This window comes from Zingiber officinale, chromosome 4A (genome assembly GCF_018446385.1).
Source record: "Zingiber officinale cultivar Zhangliang chromosome 4A, Zo_v1.1, whole genome shotgun sequence".
Taxonomy (NCBI): domain Eukaryota; kingdom Viridiplantae; phylum Streptophyta; class Magnoliopsida; order Zingiberales; family Zingiberaceae; genus Zingiber; species Zingiber officinale.
Genome location: NC_055992.1, coordinates 160,035,142 through 160,054,666, shown reverse-complemented (window position 1 = coordinate 160,054,666; position 19,525 = coordinate 160,035,142). Strand labels below are relative to the sequence as shown.

The window sequence follows — 19,525 nt, the reverse complement described above, 5'->3', positions numbered from 1 at the left end:
ATGCATTGACATAGTGGTTCATATAAAGATGTTACTATCAATTGGTCTAGATTGATTCCTAATTGATATAGAATATTTCATTAGTTATTTCAACCTTTCCTTGTATACGATGTTGTTGTTGGATGGAATCCCATGATTTATCTCCCTCTTAGATAGTCGAACTGTGGAAGTTTGTCTCGGAGGGATTGCTGAGTTAACGATTTCATTTTTTACTATCACAAATTGAAAATATACAAATTTCAATTGGAAAATTTTAATGATATTGATTATTATTTCTCTTTATGTATTAATTTAGGTTTTAAATCTAAAAAAGAATTAAATAGCCGAATAGCCGTAGCCGTAGCGGTAGGGGGTTCGATATTTGGAAGTCAGCTCGGCTCACTCAAACCAGACCGGAGTTTCGCTGTCTTCAATGCGTCGGACTTATCGCAGCCCTACGCCTCTTTTATCGCCGCGCCGCCTTCCGATCAATTCTTCAAGGCCGAGATGATCGCATCCTTCTCCTTCTCCTTCTCCGCCCTCCCTCCCATCCCCTGCCATGGATCCGCCACGCTTTCCTTCAAGCCGACGTCTCTCCGTTTCCTGATCAAGCGACGGCCGAAAGGTGGCGCCGGGCCTCGGAGGGTCATTCCCTTTGTCCGCGCTGCCGGTGACGGTGCCAACGGGATGAAGCAGGACGATGAAGACAACGTTACCGAAAACGACAGCAAAAACGGAGGAGGAGATCTGAAGAGGGAACGCCAGCGTACGGGCGCATTCAACCTTCGCTGGCGAGATCTCTTGTCGCCGGACCCCGACAACGCGTTGGCCGTTGCCTTGACCGGCCTCCTCACTTGGGCCAGTGTCCAGGTTGTCTTTCAGCTCTTCTTCATCTCGGTCGCCATCCTCCTCGCTGCTCTCAAGTACTCCTTCATCGCTGCTCTCCTGCTCTTCATTCTCATAGCCCTCCTTTGAGTAATTTTGTGCTGTGTTCTCCCCATTAATCGTCGTCTTGTGGTATGTGTATACCAATGGTTCTCATTGGACGTGGTATTTTCAATTTTTAGCTCAATTATATGAAATTGATTCCAGCTATCATATCGTCCTATGTGTTGCTTGAAAAATCTAAAGCAACAAATAGTTCTTTTATTTCAAAATTCTCTGCGATCACATATCTACCTATTCATAGAGTTTTCGTCGCAATAGATGTTTTCAAACTTCTCTTCTGAAGCAAATTGAATGGCAATTTGACAGACTTGAGTTTGTTCAGAGCAAGGGGAACTCTGTTCTCAATTAAGTTGAAATATTAGAGGAGACGTGTAACATAAGCAGCACAATCTACGTCCATCAACTCCCAATTACACAGTCCAATGCAACCAACAACTTCCCATCAACCACCTAAGCCGCTTCTAACATTCAGGGCAAGTTTACAGGAAAACTTCCCATACAAGAGCATGATTTTTGAGTTGCCCAAGCTGTCCTCTCCATTGATTATCATCATGGAAGCCTCTTCCAGAGAAGCATTTTTTTGGCGGGTACCACCCTGGATACTGCTGCTATGCTTAAGAGACCAAGCTGGAGTAAACGCTTGGTGTTGAGGTCAGTCCGTATGACCCAGGTGAAGAGTGCAGGTGAAGGAGTTGACCAACCGTTGATGGGCTTGTAGAGAGTCACGTGAGTGGAGGAGCTGACTGAGAGTCGCATGACCTGGAGAGATCCACCAAAGTGGAGCAACTGAGCAATGACCACCATAGCAGATGACTAAGATCTATTGTTAGTGGTCACAGAGGAGGATGTGTAGAGGTGGAGGGAGATTGCTGAGCAGGCAGAGATTAAAGGGAATTAGTGGTCAAAGGAAAAAAAAATCAGACTCTTTTTAGAGGCTTGATTCCTTTGAGTTAAATCCAAAGAGAGCTTTAAATTGCCCCATTTTATAAGTTGAAAGAGAAGAAGAGTTAAGACAAATCAAAAAGTGAAAGAGCAGAAAGTGCCAACAAAAGAGATGGTAATGAGTATGTAAAAGAATTAACCTGGCCAAAGAGTGCAAAGCTGAAATCACATGATCACCTTTTCTCAGATATTCAGTCTCCAATTCCTTGTGGCATAACTTTAAGTTCTTAAATGCATGTCTTGTTCCAGTGAAAAGTATCTCTTATAATATTATAATATCATCTCAGGAAATATTATGTAGTTGTCATTGGCTCGAATAATGTGTGAATTATATAGTTATCATTGGTTTGAATGATGACTTGACATCTCATTCTAATGTGGCACAATATCTATGATGGAGAGGCAATGCCAGTGGAGATATAAGTTTTGGAGAACTATGAAATAATGACGTTTGAAGCCTTGTTGACCAAAATGAAACCTCTAAGTTGTTTGTCTGTATGTATGGTCAGTACTCAGTAGATGAGCCGACTAAAGCCTTGATTGTTAGAAAGCTCACAGTGTCTGTTAAAGGATATACATATAAAAAGTGGGTGTGGATATTGATGATTTTTTTTGCTATAGTAGATGAAATGTTGTTATTCAATTCACAGAAGCTTCAAGACAAGAACATTGGGACATTGCAATACAAGTCTTGAATATCTAAAGAAGAATCCATGACTAAGAGTTTTGTTCAAAAGGCTTCCTCCTTTGACTTTGTTGTCCATTGTGACTAAGATAAGGCCAGCTGCTTATTGACTCAGTTGTCTGCCAACTTTCTTTATCAGACATTGCAAAATGGAAAAAAAATAGTTGACCATCTCAAGATCATGAATAGAAGCAAAGTAATGGTTGATGACAGCAATGACAAGTGAGCTGTGGGATAAAAAAACTCTCGGAGATTGTCGAAGTTGGACTATCCACAGCCAGTGCCCAGTGCTCTATTATTGTGATAACTAGATTGCTAACTACATTGATGCCATCTGTGTTTCAGGACCAAACAAACAACACATTAAAATTGACTATTATTTTGTAGTAGAGTATGCTTAATACAGGACCAATTTAGCAGATTACATCTTAACTAAGTACTACTTAATCCATTTCTTCACCAAGGTATTTAAAAGAGATCACTTTCACTTTCTAGTTTCTATTAGGCTAGTTGAGCATCATCAATGTGTATACACTATCTTGAGGGATAATATTAGAGGAGATACATAACATAAATAGCGCACTCAACCCCCAACAATTTCCAACCAGAGTCTACAAGCACCTATAACGTCAGTCATCTAAGCTGCTACTTGCATTTTGTGTTGAGAGAAAATAGCATGAACGATCATCAACAACTAATGGTGTACATGTGCACTCATTGTATCTATACAAAGGAAGATGAAGCATGGTGTCTGATCAAGGTGTAGTACTTTCATCTCATTCCCTTTTTTCTTCTATCATATCGTCTTCCTTTCTCCATTTTCTTCATTAAGATTTATGAAACAAAGACAAGTATGGATACTTATATGAAAGTGAAAAGGAGAAAAAAAAACAAGTGAAAAGAAAGCAAGTAGTTTTACTCGTGGGATGGGGTCATGGGTCTGAGGCACAATTGAGCATATAAAATTGGAAATTAGGAGGAATATCAAAGTCTCCAACATTCCCAAATTAAGCTCATATGGACATGCTTAGTAGTAATATGGACCTTCAATTGGAATGTAACAACACACATTTTGTTTGTTAGTATAATGAGAATTAAAAAAAAAACGATTGGAGGATGACCCTTATACTGACTGTAAGGATGCCAAAGTGAATGGTCTTCTATTATCATTCTTGATGCTGTTGTGCCAATTTCTGCACTAATGCTTCAATCTTGGGCCTTACATTGAGCCAATGTTTTTTTTTAATCTTTAGTAAAGATATGTATGGTGATAGAATTTGTGTTATTTAGGAAATAGAAATTCATGTGATGCTTGCTTGTGAATTAGTATAGATGCATCTGTTAGATTTGGTAATAAAAGGTACTAAAAATGCATTCTATACACATTCCAGGAATGAAAATATTCATCTACTTTGCAGCATTTTAGGCAGGGATAACCTGCCTTCTATTAACCATCTCATAACAACAGCTAGTGTCTTTGACATATATATGAAGATTTTAAGTCACCTTGAGAGCTTGTGGAAATTTTGTAGTGTCTATGACTTCTCTGTGCTTTGGTTTCTATATACCATTTTCTTCAATGTGCTTTACATTGTCAGCTAATTTTCCAGCAGTTACTCTGATATCGAACATTTTCTTTTAGGTGTATTTTCTGAATTCTTGTTGATCTTTCTTGGTCTCCAACATATTGAACCGTACTTTTCTCAATTCTGACAAAATTATTTTTATTCTCAATGCTTTTTTGTTTAAGAAGTTATGCAACTTGGTTGCAGCATAATTGTTCTGATTTGAGTAAGGTGGACTTGCCGGTGTAAACTTAAACCTGTTCTAGTTTCTGATTTGAAGCAATTGATGATTCTATTGGGAATGTAGGACTCTTCAGAATTTGAGGCTATGTTTGGACATGTTTGTTTATTCAAATACAAGAGATTATGATTTCTGGTTTGCTAATATCTTGCTTGTTCAGTGTCATGCATTATATTCATCTCCTTGAGTTGCATTTTGGATTTTTGACTGATAATTTGATAATACTAATTTAATATTATATGAATGTGGGATTTTTAGTTGTCATACATGCTGTTTCTAGTTTGCTAGAACAGTTTGACGATTCCTTAAAAGATTAACTTAACTAGAAAATACTTTATCTTCAGTTAGCGTCTATATTATATACCCTACCACTTAAATTAATGTTACCATGTTTCCTTGGATTTCCTCTCTTGGAAGGTACATTAACATATTGCTTCCAAGTTGCAGACCTTGCATGTTTCTTCAAATTGTAACGTAGATATTCTTTTTTTATTATTTTTAAGGGATATACGTGCTTATTTTTTATGACTTTTTGTTTCTCTGTTAGGCAATCAATCTAATTAGCCATCTTAGAGCATTGGAGAAACTCATCAAAACAGCATATCAATTTTGCAATGAATAACTTCAAGTCGACCAACTTTGGTTGCTTAGCAGCTGAAGGCATCAAACATCTAGAATATAGGTTGAACATTGATCTTGGTGATGGATTGAGGTTTAAGATGTTTGTATCTGTCATTCATTAGGAAACTTTATAGCAGACTCAAATACCATAGCCGACAGACACTGAACTCAGAAGCTTTCTACAAATCCATTAGTATAACATGATAGCTTTGATTCAACTTAAACATGCCAAGATTTATTTGGGCGATGGCATCTAATAACAATATGCATTCTCTCGAAAGTTTGGATCCTAATGCCAAAAATTACAATATTTCGACGTCACTATTTTTCTAGGTAATGTTGGCTCATATCTTTCTGTAAGTTTGTTTGTTTGTTTTATGGCTATTTGATGATCTTATGAGCAACTACTTGACTTAGTTTTGCTTACATAATCTATGTTAGTTGTCAGCCCTTAACACAACTCCCAACATCTGATATGGATTATGGCTGCACCATGGCAGTGGTCCTTGGATTCATTTGGTGATTTTAGGAATTTCTTATTAAGAAACTAATATGCTGGTATCCCTTCTTCAACTGAGTTGATGAAACATATTTATATCTGTTGCCTTGAAATTAAAATTCTCTACAAATAACTTCTCCTCCCTCACCTCCATGAAAATGTTCCATGGTATTTGTTTTAATGGAATACTAGTGCCCATTGTATTTGAACTAATCTTCCAGAAGATATTTTTCCACAAGGAAATTGAAACTTCTCCTTTTTTTTCCCGAATATTATTGTTGGATCAAATTGTCCACCTTCCACACTTTTGTCAAGTGAGGCCACATCAATCCAACGAAATTTGTTTTTCTTAACATATTTATATTATTCTTTATCATTATTAATCTATTTCCACCATTCTAACCCATGCAGGAAAGATCATGCCCAGAGAGAATCTTACAGGTGCAGGCAAGCAAACAGGGATGTGTATGTGATCCTGCCTTAAAAGGTTCATCTACATCTCTCTACCTTGCTTCTCCCCATTTCTTATCCCTTGAATAATCCAAGCCAGATAAAGTCCTTACGCCTTCACCTTTAAAAAACTAATCAAACGAAGCGACCCCAAACCACCGCAAGAAGCAATAACAATCAATTATTGATGCCCCAACCTGCACTTTGTTCTAACTCGAAAACCCATTTCTTTGCTTTTTTTTCTTCTGGAATAAAAAAATCTCAATTGGAGTGGGGCCTAAACTAGCTTTTCTCGCATGTCTCTGTCTATTGCCAAGGATAAGAACCCGCCCCCAATCAGGCATGCCATGACTGTTACTTTCTTCTTCCTTGGAAACAAATTCTTCTAATTATTCTATGCTAGATCTTCTTCTTCCAATTCCACCTTGAATCTTGCTTGGAGATGGAGATGGAGATGGAGATGGAGCTGGAGGAGTGGGAGTTCCTGCCGGACGCCGACAGCTTTCTCGAATTGGGCCATGAGGCGAAAAGAGATGTGGTGTTCAAGGAGCTGATCGTCGACATGAACTACTTCATCTGCCCGTCTCTCCCTCTCATGGACCGCGAGCTGAGCCCTTCGAGCTCCGCCCCACCCGCGGAGGAGGCTCAGAAGAAGGAGCTGGTTGAAGAATTCAAGGACATCACCGTGGTGCTGCCGGCGGCGATCGCCGTCGGCCCCCACCTCCACGACGTGGTGTCGCAAGTCTTCTTCAAGAAGCTCACGGACAACGAATTCGTCGACATGAAAGTGGAGTCCCCCCGGGGAGCCACCCTGACTCATTTGGAGCCGGAAGGCAAGGAGGCGGAGGAGGAGGAGGAGGAGGACGCGGCCAAAGCTGAGGACGACCGTAAAGGCGACGGGTGCGAATCGATGAACACATGGAACCGGAGGTTGGTCGGCGTAGGCACCTTCTGCTCGTTGGGAGCCGCCGCCGCTGCCACCGCCTTCATGTTTGTGCTAGGGGGACGACACCGGCAGAGCCAGCAGCACAACCACAGGATCCAATTCTGCATCTACTCCGACGACAAGGTACTTATTGCCCATTGCCGGGCGACAAACCTCTCTCTGCCATTTCCTGCTCGCGTTAAAAAAAATTAAATTAAATTTGAGATTTTGGTTATTTCAACGGCAGCGGACGAATTGGACGACGACGATGATGCACCGGGCAACGAGGCCGAACCAGGCGCACATATCGTTCGGAGGCTACTGCGCCACTGCTTGATCAACTCTTCCTTTCAATTATAAACATCTAAATAAAACTGGAATATCTAGTTCGCCTGCTCCAATACTCTGTAAATTTTACATAGATTTATCTGAACTTCTGGATTTTGATTCCGCAAAACAAAACTAGTTCGAGGAAAGAAATTGTATTAATTTGACAGTCGTGGCGTGGCGATGTGTACTGACGGCGACCTCTACAGGAAGGCCACACAGGCTACGTTGGCCGCTTTCTCACGCCAACCCATTTCTCTGGTTGATATCCTCTCTCATTATTTTTCGATGCGATTTTCTTCTCAAGGAAAAATGGCAGGTTGAATTGGCCATAAATGCGACAAACTAACAGAGTGTGAATGTACATTGAATCCCCGTTGGTAATTGATTTTTTTGCTAGAATTTTCCGGACGCTTCTTTGAAGGCTCGCAGCTTGGCATGTTTGGTGAAGGTGCTTTTTTTAGTTTGTACGAGCTTGGTGGCTGCGCCACGTGGAAACAGCTAATCAAAGTTAAATAGATGCTTGGAAATACACCATTCTAGTTTTCATTTCTATAAAGTCCATAATCCCTGGCAAGTAATTTTTGGCTATTTTTATTAAAAATATCTCACTAGATCTTCTTTGGCTCTTAGTTTGTACCCATCCAATCTCTTGCTAACTAAAGCGTAGGAAAAAAAAGTGCAAAGGGGGTGATATGTATGTCAATATTCCATTGTCTTTATTCGCCAATTCTTTTAAATCTAATAGTTAGTGGATATTTTGTCATTTCTTCTAGTAGGATGCAGAAAAGATCTTTATATCTCCTCCTCTCTTTCATTAACTTAAGTTCATCTAACCTCTATTTGTCCCACCCTAGTTCGATGTCTTTGAAACGATCAGCATCCTGAGTCTTTACGTCTGATTCCGTTGATGAATGAGTCACTAGGCGAAATCGTAAAACGCCAAGGAAAGGATAGACAGTCATGAACACTTGTGATGCTTGAGAGAGAGAGTGTGTGCTAGAATGGAGACCAAAGATGTCTTGACTCAATAACTCCGACACTCAAGTTAGGTTTCTAGCAAAAGAGCGGAAAAGAATGTCGAAGAAGAATAACACTAATTGAGAGGAGAAAATATGAGAATTTTTCAGCACATACCCTTGTTTGTGAGTTGAATCACCTTTTATATATTCTACTGTGGGAGAAATGATATCTACGCTTTCGTACTCTTAACCTGATCAATAGGACGCTCTGTACATGTATAGAAGGTGTCATATCGTCATATTATGTGTTATATCACACCATATCCTACTAGTTACGTCATGTCACGCCCCAGAGGAGTCCCTGTCCGAGAAAATTTCGACAGCATCTCCCTTGTACGGTGGACAATCTGAAACTTTTCTACATCCTCATATACCTCAGCCACAGGCGGCTGGAATAATAACAATAAATAAAAACAATCACCACGCAGTTTATATAGATATTCAGCCTCTGGCTGTCACAACCACGCAGTTAATAATAGTAATCACAACTATAGTACTCTGACTCGAAATCCACCCTACTCAACTACACTCGTAAAGCTCAAATCCGACGAAACTCACCTCTTCTGCCGTCCAGGCAGGCATGTAGTAAAAACATATCGAATAGAACATCCATCAATATCAAAAGAAAAACATACGATGTCCAAGTATCCAAATAACCAAGTACACACATAAGCAAATAAAAACCAAACCAAATGGTAAATAAATCCTCGAGGTCTGCAGGGATCTAGCACTACGTGCAGTGAGGACTAGCGACTGGAACTAGGGGTGAGCATTCGGTTAATTCGGTCCATAAATTAACCGAATTAACCGAAAACTGATTTAATGTTGGCTAACCGAATCAAATCAAAATTTTACTAAAACTGAATTAATCGAATTAGTTATTTCAATTAACACCGAAATAACTAAATTTGTTTAAAATAACAATAAAAAGAATTTATACAAAATTAATATCAAATTAACCAAATAAACCGAATAAACCGAATGCTCACCCCTAACTGGAACTCCCTCCGGACAGCATCAACCTGAAAATAACAACAATGGAGGCGGGGTGAGTCCAACACTCAGCAGGTACAATTGGTATACAAAGTAGGGAAACAACACCTAGCACTAATCATGCGTACAGTCTCCTGATAAGAAAGATAAAAATGCATCTGAAGTAAACAGGAGAATACTGTACTAACCAGGTCCTGAGTATAAGGTCAAACAGTCCGAGGGATAAGGAAATCCTGTATGCATGTCAAACATAGGTATCCAAACAATATGCAGCATATAAATGCAGCAAACACAAACAATAAATGCAATCATGCATATGATGCCAAATGACTGTGTCACCCCGACGCCAGTCGATCATCTCACACAATAGTGAGGCCGAGTGGGTAGGGCTGTGACAACTGTGCACTCTGTCGTCACTACTCCCGAGTGACCGAGTGGACGGATCTTGTCGGAGTACACCTATCCTCCTACCCCAAATCATAAATGGGGGAGCGTAATGCTCTCATCTCCCTGAGACAATAAGGGAGGAATCCTGGGATAACACTTTGTGTCACACTACCCATGAGCGGACCAACGGTGCCTAACAGAGTCCCTGCTGCAACACACTCTGCCTGAATCGACCACTAACCCATGAGTGGTGGTGTGTGCAGATCCATGCAACTGGCGATGTGCTCAACAATAATGGAGCGGACTATCGCACAGCATGCAATCATGCAAATGGTGCATGGCAATAACCATAAAAACATCCTGACCTAATCCATATATATAGAAAAGTGCACCCTAGGTCAATGAATCATATCGAATCAAAGGTACACAGAAGGTATAAAAACCTAGGTCCTGAACATGGTGAAGCATGGTATATCACTACCCCCTATAAGCATGTATAAACAAATAAAGTATACATGGGATGCAAATCAAGCAATCAATCAATCATGTATCAGATATTGGGTAGTGACTAACCGAAACAAATAAAGGACATAATTAATGCAACTTGTTAAATTCACTATTATGTATATCAAATGACATAAGTCAAAAGTACCCGCCTCCAAAAGAAATGGTCCAATCCGTCCAAATCCGAACGTCGAGAAACCCGTCTCGCGTCAAGGTCCTGTGATACCAACAGAGATATATTTTATTTAGCTAAAATTCCAATGAATTGCTAAATAGAATCCTTAAAAATATTTAGGGCACAAAAACCCTAAATAATAATCACCAACATACCTAATTCAATTAGGAAAACCCTAATTATTGATCAACCTTAACTGGTCATCGATTAATTTCTCCACAGCAAGACCTAAATCCACAACGTTAAACAAGAACCTTACCTTTCACTGATCGGATCAAAGTTGGATATCAAGGAAACAACCAAGGCATTCAGTGTTGTGGTGGCCGGAATCCAACAACTTCACACCACTGTCACTGCCAATTGGAAAACAAATTCCATATCTAACTAATTGGAAATCCCTACAATAGCATACCAAAAATCTACATCACTGTTGAAATTAACAATACCATTACCTGACCTTCTTCTCCGGCGATGGTAGCAACCAGCAATGGCTGGAAAAATCATGTATCAGCCCACTGCCGGAAACCCTAGGTCAGGCGCTACTCCGTTCAGCCTCAGGTGGTGGAGGCGCCTGGTGCGGCTCGGGAAGGAGGAGAAGAAGAGACCGACCGGCAGAGGGAAGAAGAGATCGAGCGGCAACAGTGGCGTCGCTGTGGTGGCGGGAGAGGATGCTAGGCTCGGCGGTGGGCCGGCGCTAGGGCAGAGAGGCTTGGTTCGGCTGGTGCTCGCGCGTCGCCGCCGCTTGGACAATGAGGAAGAAGAGATCGGCGCAATTTCCTCTTAGGCGGCGGTTTTTTGTACACAAGGGAAAGAGAGGAAGGGTGCGGGCGGTTAGGGCACAGTAGAGGGCTGAGAGGAATCGGCGTCGGGGGAGTTGGGGAAGAACTCGGGTGCGCGAGGGAGAAAGAAAACAGGACGACGAAAAACAATAAAAAGAAAAGGAAAAAGGAAAAAGAAATTAAAACTTTTCCTCATTAAAACAGGGTAGCCTAAACAGGCTTTTCCGGACCCTGTTTTTGTCCCCGTTAACTTGTCCATACGAGCTCGGAAAAATTCCCGAAAAATTTCCAAAAATTTCGGAAAATTCCCTTATCATTTTCGGTATTTTACATTCTCTCCCACTAATAAAAATTTGGTCCCCAAATTTCGTTATCTACCATCAGCAAGTACTAACAACAGATATAGAGTATAAATGCTGAACGGTAAATAAATCACATACCTCAAGTGAAAAAATGGGGATATCGAGCTCGGATCGTATCCTCGAGCTCCCAAGTAGCCTCTTCGTCCGAATGATACTGCCATCTGACTTTAACCAGCCGGATAGTCTTGTTCCGCAACTGACGCTCCTTCCGGTCGAGAATCCGTACCGGAACCTCCTCATAAGTAATGTCAGGCTGAACTGGAACTGGAATATATGCCAGCACATGCGTCGGATCGGGCACGTATCTCCTCAGCATCGATACGTGAAATACATTCTGAACGCCTGACAGGGACGGTGGTAGTGCCAGTCGGTAAGCTACCGCTCCGATCCTCTCCAAGATCTCGAAAGGACCAATGTACCGCGGAGCTAACTTACCTCTGAGGCCAAATCTTTTCACCCCTTTCGTGGGTGAAACTCGCAGAAATACATGGTCGCCAACAGAGAACTCTAGTGGTCTGCGTCTCCGATCAACATAACTTTTCTGGCGGTCCTGCGCCTCTGACATCCTCCATCTGATAGTACGGACCAACTCTACCTTATGCTGAGCTCTATGAGGTCCCAACAACTGGGCCTCCCCAACCTCATCCCAAAGGGTGGGTGTCCGACAAGGCCTACCATATAACACTTCAACGGTGGCATTTGGATAGCCGAATGCAAACCGTTGTTGTAGGCAAACTCTACAAATGTCAAATGGTCCTCCCAACTGCCTCCGAAAATCCAATACACAAGACCTCAGCAAGTCCTCTAGAGTCTGAAAGGTCCGCTCTAACGGTCCATCTGTCTGCGGACGGAAAGTTGTACTGAAACAGAGCTGCGTGCCCAAGGTCTGCTGCAGTCTCTGTCAAAAACAAGACATGAACCGGGGTCTCTATCCGAAATAATAGTCAAAGGGATACCATGAAATCTGATAATCTCTCGGCAATACAGATCTGCCAATCGATCCAGAAAATCAGTCTTCCGGATCGCTAGGAAATACGCGGATTTGGTTAATTGATCAACGATTACCCAAATCGCGTCATGGCCTCGTCATGTCCTCGGCAAACTCACCACAAAGTCCATAGTAATGTGTTCTCATTTCCACTCAGGAATAGAAATCTGCTGAAGTAAGTCGACAGATCTCTGATGCTCGGCCTTCACTTGCTGACAGACAAGACATCTCGCTACAAATTATGCGATGTCTTCCTTCATGTCGTCCTTCATGTCGTTCCACCAATAGAAACACCTCAATTCTTGGTACATATAGGTACCGCCTGGGTGGACAGCAAATCATGAGCGACGAGCCTCCGGAAGTAAGTCCTATAAGACCGGATGAGACTGAAGTACGCAAAATCTGTCTCGGAAGTGTATAACACCTTCCTCGTCTCGTGTGAACTCGGTCTGCTGCCCGGGAGCTATCTGGCTGCAAATAGACTACAAATACTGATCAGCAGCCTAGGGCTCTCGTATCCTCGTCCTGATCAACGACTGAGCAACCATGGTAACCAGAATACCCTGCTCTGTCTGTCCTTACCCTTCAAGGCCCAAATCGGAGAAACCTTAAATCAAGTCTGTAACCACAACTCGGTGGCAAGCTAAAGTCCCTCCGGACTTCCTGCTAAGCGCTTCGGCAACCACATTAGCTCTCCCCGGGTGATAGCTAATGGTACAATCATAATCCTTCAGGAACTCCATCCATCTCCTCTGTCGGAGATTAAGTTCCTTCTAAGTAACCAGATATTTGAGACTCTTATGGTCAGTGAGAATCTCAAATGTAATGCCATATAAATAATGTCGCCAAATCTTCATGGCAGAAATAATGGCGACTTGCTCAGATCAAGTACAAGGTAGATCTTCTCATGCTCCTTCAACCGACGAGAAGCATAGGAGATTACCATATCGTGCTGCATCAGAACAGCGCTCAAACCCTTAATAGATGCGTCGGTGCAGAGGGCATATCCGTCCTCTCCAGAAGGTAAAAATTCAAAATCGGAGCCGACATTAGTCTCCGCTTCAGCTCCTAGAAGCTGGTCTTGTCATCATCAGTCCAAGTGAACTTCACGCCTTTCCAGGTCAGGCGTGTCAGTGACATAGCTATCCGAGAGAAACCTTCAACGTATCTTCGGAAATATCGAGCCAAACAAAGGAAGTTGCGAGCATCTTCTATAGACTCCGTCTACTCCCAACGGTAATAACCTCGATCTCCTGTGGAACCACGGTATACTTCTACTGGTGACCGTGTGTCTCAAACATCGCACAGAAGAAAATCAAAATACGCACTACTGATCTTCACATCTAGATGTTTCCATTGAAACATCTCTAGAACTATGCAAAGATGATGTGAGTGATACACCTCAGATCAGGAATAAAACACCACGTCCTCAATAACGATAACGAATTCTGATCCAATATCCTAGGGATACCCAAATCATCTAGTCCATGAAAACATCTAAGGCTCCGCAAGCCCTAATGGTAAAACCATTACACATAATGTCCGTATCACAGACATTCACAATCCATAAGATCCTCGACAATAAACAGATCTGATCACCAATGATATTAATCACCAAAGAATAAATTCTCCAGTGTGAGAGTAAAGCTCCATCACACGAAATACCACATATGTGGGAGCAACGCTCTACCACAAACAATCCGTAATAGGTGGGAATAACGCCCCACCACAACAATCCAAAATATGTAAGAGCAACGCTCTATCACAAACCAACTATAATATGTGGAAGCTCCGCTCCACCACAAACGATCCATAAGCGCCCAAGGCACCTTACTATCCAACTAGAGACTATACAAGATCTCTCTACCACAAATCACTGTGGTTAGCCTAGGCTATAACAACCTAGTAAACTAATCAAATCCATCATCAACTCTATCAGCATCCTAGTGGGTCATCCACTGATAGGAAAATTAGTTGATGAGTTAATCCAACAAATGACATAATGCAGTCACTCCACATTCTGCATTCCACATAAGTAGAATCATCATGCTGCTACCAATATATACCTGGCACACGTGCTCACACAACATATGTATGATCGACATAATCCTCCAATTAGTACACACCAAACATACACATAACATAAGTATAAATCATCGTGATATCTCCAACAATACATATCGAACCCGTGTGCAAAATCAACATAGGTAAAATCAACAATACACCTCAAACAACACTCACATGACATATCTTCACCTATGCCAAGAGTATAACCAACATATACTTCCAATAAAGCACACTAAACCCAGGTGCACTCACCAATCAAATATAATAAAAAAGATACCTCAGATACCACACCAAACACGTATGTACATATCACAACTCAGATTAAATCGACAAAATGCCTCCATCAAAACACCACCGATGTACTTATACTACAACCCGGATTTAATCGACAAGATATCTTCAATAATACATCCAGATACATACATCGAACTACATATCTATAATCCACAAGGAACCTACAAACCATATCAGAACATGAATACATATACTATTTGCAAATGGACAGTCTACCACAGGACTCCTACAACCCATAACAATCATAATATACATGCAACATAGACATGCAAAATCATCATACCAGCTCAATCAAAGAGACCAACCTTATGCTACCAACACTCATGGGTTACGGGTATATCTAAACAAAATTCATGCATACGTATCAAGCATGAATACATCAATCAAAAACAACCCAAAATAAAGCAGCCTAATCATCCAATAACAACCCTGCTATAGGTTCAAAGGAACTAGTATCGGACAATAAAGATATACACACCATGGTATAACATTGCAAGTCAATGTCATACACTACCAAGACCATATCTAATGGGAAAAATTTTATCCTCATAAATCCAAAATGTACTCTCCCAGTATACACTAGTAACGATTGTATCCCATAAGTGTTAAGCAATTAGCTCTACACTTCCTTACATCAGCGGGGTCACATATTCCAATGCACCCTCTAAGTTATCCCACCAGGTATATACAGTCCACGGTCAAAGTCTTCATGGAATAGGATACACCGATCCTTTATAACCTATCCAAGCCGACAATGATATATGGCTAAATCAGTCCTTTCCACGTCAGTACAAAACATGTACTCAAAAGTGTTGATACAGTCTGACCTGGATGTTGTTTTGCTGTTGACACTGATTTAAGTTTGTATCAGATATTTAACTCAGATTAATTACTAATCTAGGTTGACTTGGTTGACCTGATTGAGGAAGTCCTAACTGGGATGTTAGGCAGTTGGAAAGTCCTGGTGAGTGAAGCCAGACAGATTGCAAATCCTGGTGAGTGAAGCCAGGTGAAAACCCTAGTGAGTGAAGCTAGGTGCAAGTCCTGGTGAGTGAAGCTAGGCAAGGAAAAATCCAGATGGATCAAGGGTGATCGGACATCTGGTGATGAAAAGTCCAAGAAGGAAGCTTGGCATGCAAAGTCAGAGAGGGCTCGGTAGCTCGTTCTCTAGGACCAGATGAAGTCGAGAGGGCTAGGGAGCTCGTTTCTCCGGACTAGGTCGAGAGGGCTCGGAGCGAGTCAGGAGGGCTGGATCGGTCGGAGACCGATCCAGGAAACTTGGACACTGATCGGTGCAGCGACCGATCGGAATCGATCGATGGCTGCGAGCGATGCGATAGGTTTGCGCACCGATCGAAATCGATCGATGATCTCGGATTTCATCGACGGTCCGGAGATCGATCGAAGGCTGTGCGTCAAAGAGCGACATCGATCGGTCTCGACCGATCGATTAGTTCTGATCGATGCGGCCGATCGAGAATCGATCGATGGCTATCGAACGACATCGACGGTCTGCAGACCGATCAAATCGATCGATGTCTCACCGTGATTTTCCGATCGGTGCATGCGCATTTGAAAGCGACATCGATCGGCCTCTCGACCGATCGATTAGTTCTGATCGATGCGCGGGCCGATCGGCGATGATCGAGCGTGGATCGGCGCCACCCACGGTATTGTTTGTTTTACATGCACTTTTTCTGGTTGCCGTATTTGTTTTCACCCATCTGTTTTTAACCATCTGCTGTGAGTCTTTTTTAGCTTGTAGGTTGCAGGTCACACTCTCATGGTTAAATTCAAATTGAGCTTCATTAAGAGAAGAAGACAAGTGCTCTTTTCACTGTGATTTGCTGCAACAGATGCATTTGAGGCATGAACGTTCACTGACGAATCTGATTGCGATGGGGCTGCGCTCAGTTTGACCTCTACTTATTGGTTCGTATCCAGAGATGCCAGTGATTTCCATTGGCATGGGTTCAGAGAACCAGATGACGAGGAGAGGTGATTGGCTACGCCTTGTTGGCAGCAGCGATTCTGCAGGCGGCGGTGATTCGAGCCAGTAAAGCAGAGAGAAATAAGAAGGAAGAAGAGAGGTTCAAAAAGAGATAGAACTCTCTGTTTTCCTAGCGATCAATCTTTTGAGAAAGCAAGTTGGTGAAGCTGTGAGCTCCTTGAGAAGAAGGTTGTAGTGCGCTCTCTGCTCTGTTTGCTTTCCTTCGCGTGGCTGTAAGCTCATCTGATTATTCTTCTCAGCCACTGTAAGTCTTGTGCTTAATTCTATAATCATCTGAGACTCTGTTGAGAGGTTGCTCCACCGAGAAGGAGACATCTTTAGCCGGATTTTGTCCGGGGTGTGATCTACCGAAAGATCAAGGAGTCGTCCACCTTACGGACACGCCGAGGAGTAGGGGCAAGTTATCCCCGAACCTCGTAAATCTCTGAGTTAGTGTGTTGTGTTCTCTCTTTGTTTAGTTTTCTAATTCCGCTGTGCTAACAAAGTTCGTGAAGAAATTTGTATTTAGTATTGTTCAAAGATGCTATTCACCCCCCCTCTAGCCATCTAAGATCCCAACAAGTGGTATCAGAGCAAGGGGCTCTTTGATTCAGATTAACACCCAAAAGAGCAAACAAGGATGGCTATGAAGGAAGGCTTTAGCACAAATCGACCACCCTACTTCGAAGGAGCAGATTTTCAATATTGGAAGGGCCGCATGGAGTATTACCTCAAGACCGACATTGCCATGTGGTTCTCAGTCAAGGAGGGTTTCACACCACCAAAGGATGAAGAAGGTAAGGAACTCGATTCGTCAAGGTGGTCTACCGAACAACTCCGCAAAGCACAAGCCGATGCCAAGGCTATGGTCACCTTGCAATGTGGAATCGCCAAGGACCAACTCGTCAAGGTAGGTCCGTTCTCGAGTGCAAGAGACCTATGGAACAAACTCATCGAGCTCCAAGAGGGAACTCGAGATTCTCGGATTGCCAAGAGGGACCTATTCTTGAATCAGCTCCAAAATCTAACCATGAAGGACAATGAAACGGTAAGTGAACTTCATGGGAGATTCAAGGAGATCATCAACGGTCTACACTCTGTGGACGAATGAGTGGAGAATCGCGATCTAGTAAGGTACGCTCTTAAATCTTTTCCTAGGAATGCTTTATGGTCATCTATGGTAGATGCCTACAAGGTATCCAAGGATCTTTCTATTGTTAAACTAAATGAATTTTTCTGTGAGATGGAACTTCATGAGCTTGCTAACAAAGGTCAAAAAGAGAAGGGTATTGCTTTATTTGCAGGACCAAAGAGCAAGGATGGAAGAAGGAAGAAGGAAAAGAAGAAGGAAAGGGAGATTTCCTCATCCACCTCTTCCTCCGAATCCGATGATGAAAGTGGATCATCATCAAGTGAGATGGCGAACTTCGTAAGAAGGATTATGAGAAGAAGCCAAAGATACAAAGGAAAAGGTAAAACTAATGATCAAAATTTTGATAAATCTAATGTTATATGTTATGAGTGTAGCAAGAAAGGACACATTCGAAGCGAGTGTCCGAAATTAAAGAGGAAGGAGGAACGAGCCAAAAAGAAGGAGGAAAGAGTCAAGAAGAAGAAGGCTCTCAAGGCCACTTGGGATGAGTCCTCATCAAGCTCATCGGAGGAAGAAGAGAAGATTGAAAAGAGCACACGACAGTTAGCACTCATGGCAAGGGAGGTTTTGGACTCCGGAAGTGAGGGAGATTCGAGCGACGCTTCAACCGCGGCTTCATCATCGTCGGATGATGAAGAGGTAACCTCTTCTCATATAGAAAAGTGTTATAAGACTATCACTCACTTATCTACGTTGCTTAAAAAGTCAAAAACAGAAAATAAATTGTTAAAAGAAGAAGTAAAAACCTTAAGGACCCTTAGGGAAGATGAGGTCGATGACCTACATCTAGAAGTCCTTGAGGATGAGAACAAAGCTTTAAAGGGTGAGGTTGAGAAACTCAAGAAAATGCTTGAGAAGTTCTCAACTAGCTCTAAGACTCTAGACATGATTCTAAATGCCCAAAGGGCAGTCTACAACAAGGCCGGGCTAGGGTATCAACCCAAGGAGTCGAGTTTCATTTTTCTAATGTCTAGAACTCAAAATAGTAGATCACATGTTTCTAGGGCTCATGAAACTAGGAAAGGTATGACCAAGGCATGGATTCCTAGGTCTTTCGTTGTAGAAGCATTAGGTCCCAAGATTTGGGTACCTAAAACCTCTATCTTCCGTGTCTTGTAGGCATTGGTCGAGGGGGAGCATCTATCAACTTGGTTTGTTGATAGTGGATGCTCCAAGCACATGACCGGGGACAAATCACTGTTTACAACCATTCAAAACAAAAGTAGAGGTAATGTGTCTTTTGGTAATAATGGTAGCCTTAAGGTTGTAGGAGTTGGAGACATTCATATATCCGAATGTCTCCATATCAAGAATGTCCTTCTAGTTCAGGGGATGACTTTTAATCTCCTAAGTGTCAGTCAATTGTGTGATACGGGTTACACAGTTGAATTTCATTCAAGTCAATGTTTGGTTAAACACATTGACACACTTGACACGGTACTAGTAGGCACAAGGGTTGATAACATTTATCAAGTATCGTTTAAAAGTGCTACTAATGCTTTGATTAAGTGTTTCATGTCAAAAGAAGAAGAGTCTTGGCTATGACATAGAAGGTTGGCACATGTAAACATGAAGAACATCCGGAAGTTGGCCAACCAAGGACTAGTGCGAGACTTACCCAGCATCAAG

General features: G+C 42.0%; 1 protein-coding gene across 1 annotated transcript; it reads left to right on the top strand.

Moving 5' to 3' along the window:
• The first annotated feature begins 404 nt into the window (after positions 1 to 404).
• LOC121971961 lies at positions 405 to 7,425 on the top strand. The gene is made up of 3 exons (XM_042523514.1): positions 405 to 902; positions 5,892 to 6,999; positions 7,103 to 7,425. Exons 2-3 carry the CDS (start codon positions 6,373 to 6,375, stop codon positions 7,190 to 7,192), a joined length of 717 nt encoding a protein of 238 aa, XP_042379448.1. The 5' UTR covers positions 405 to 902; positions 5,892 to 6,372; the 3' UTR covers positions 7,193 to 7,425.
• The last annotated feature ends 12,100 nt before the right edge of the window (positions 7,426 to 19,525 follow it).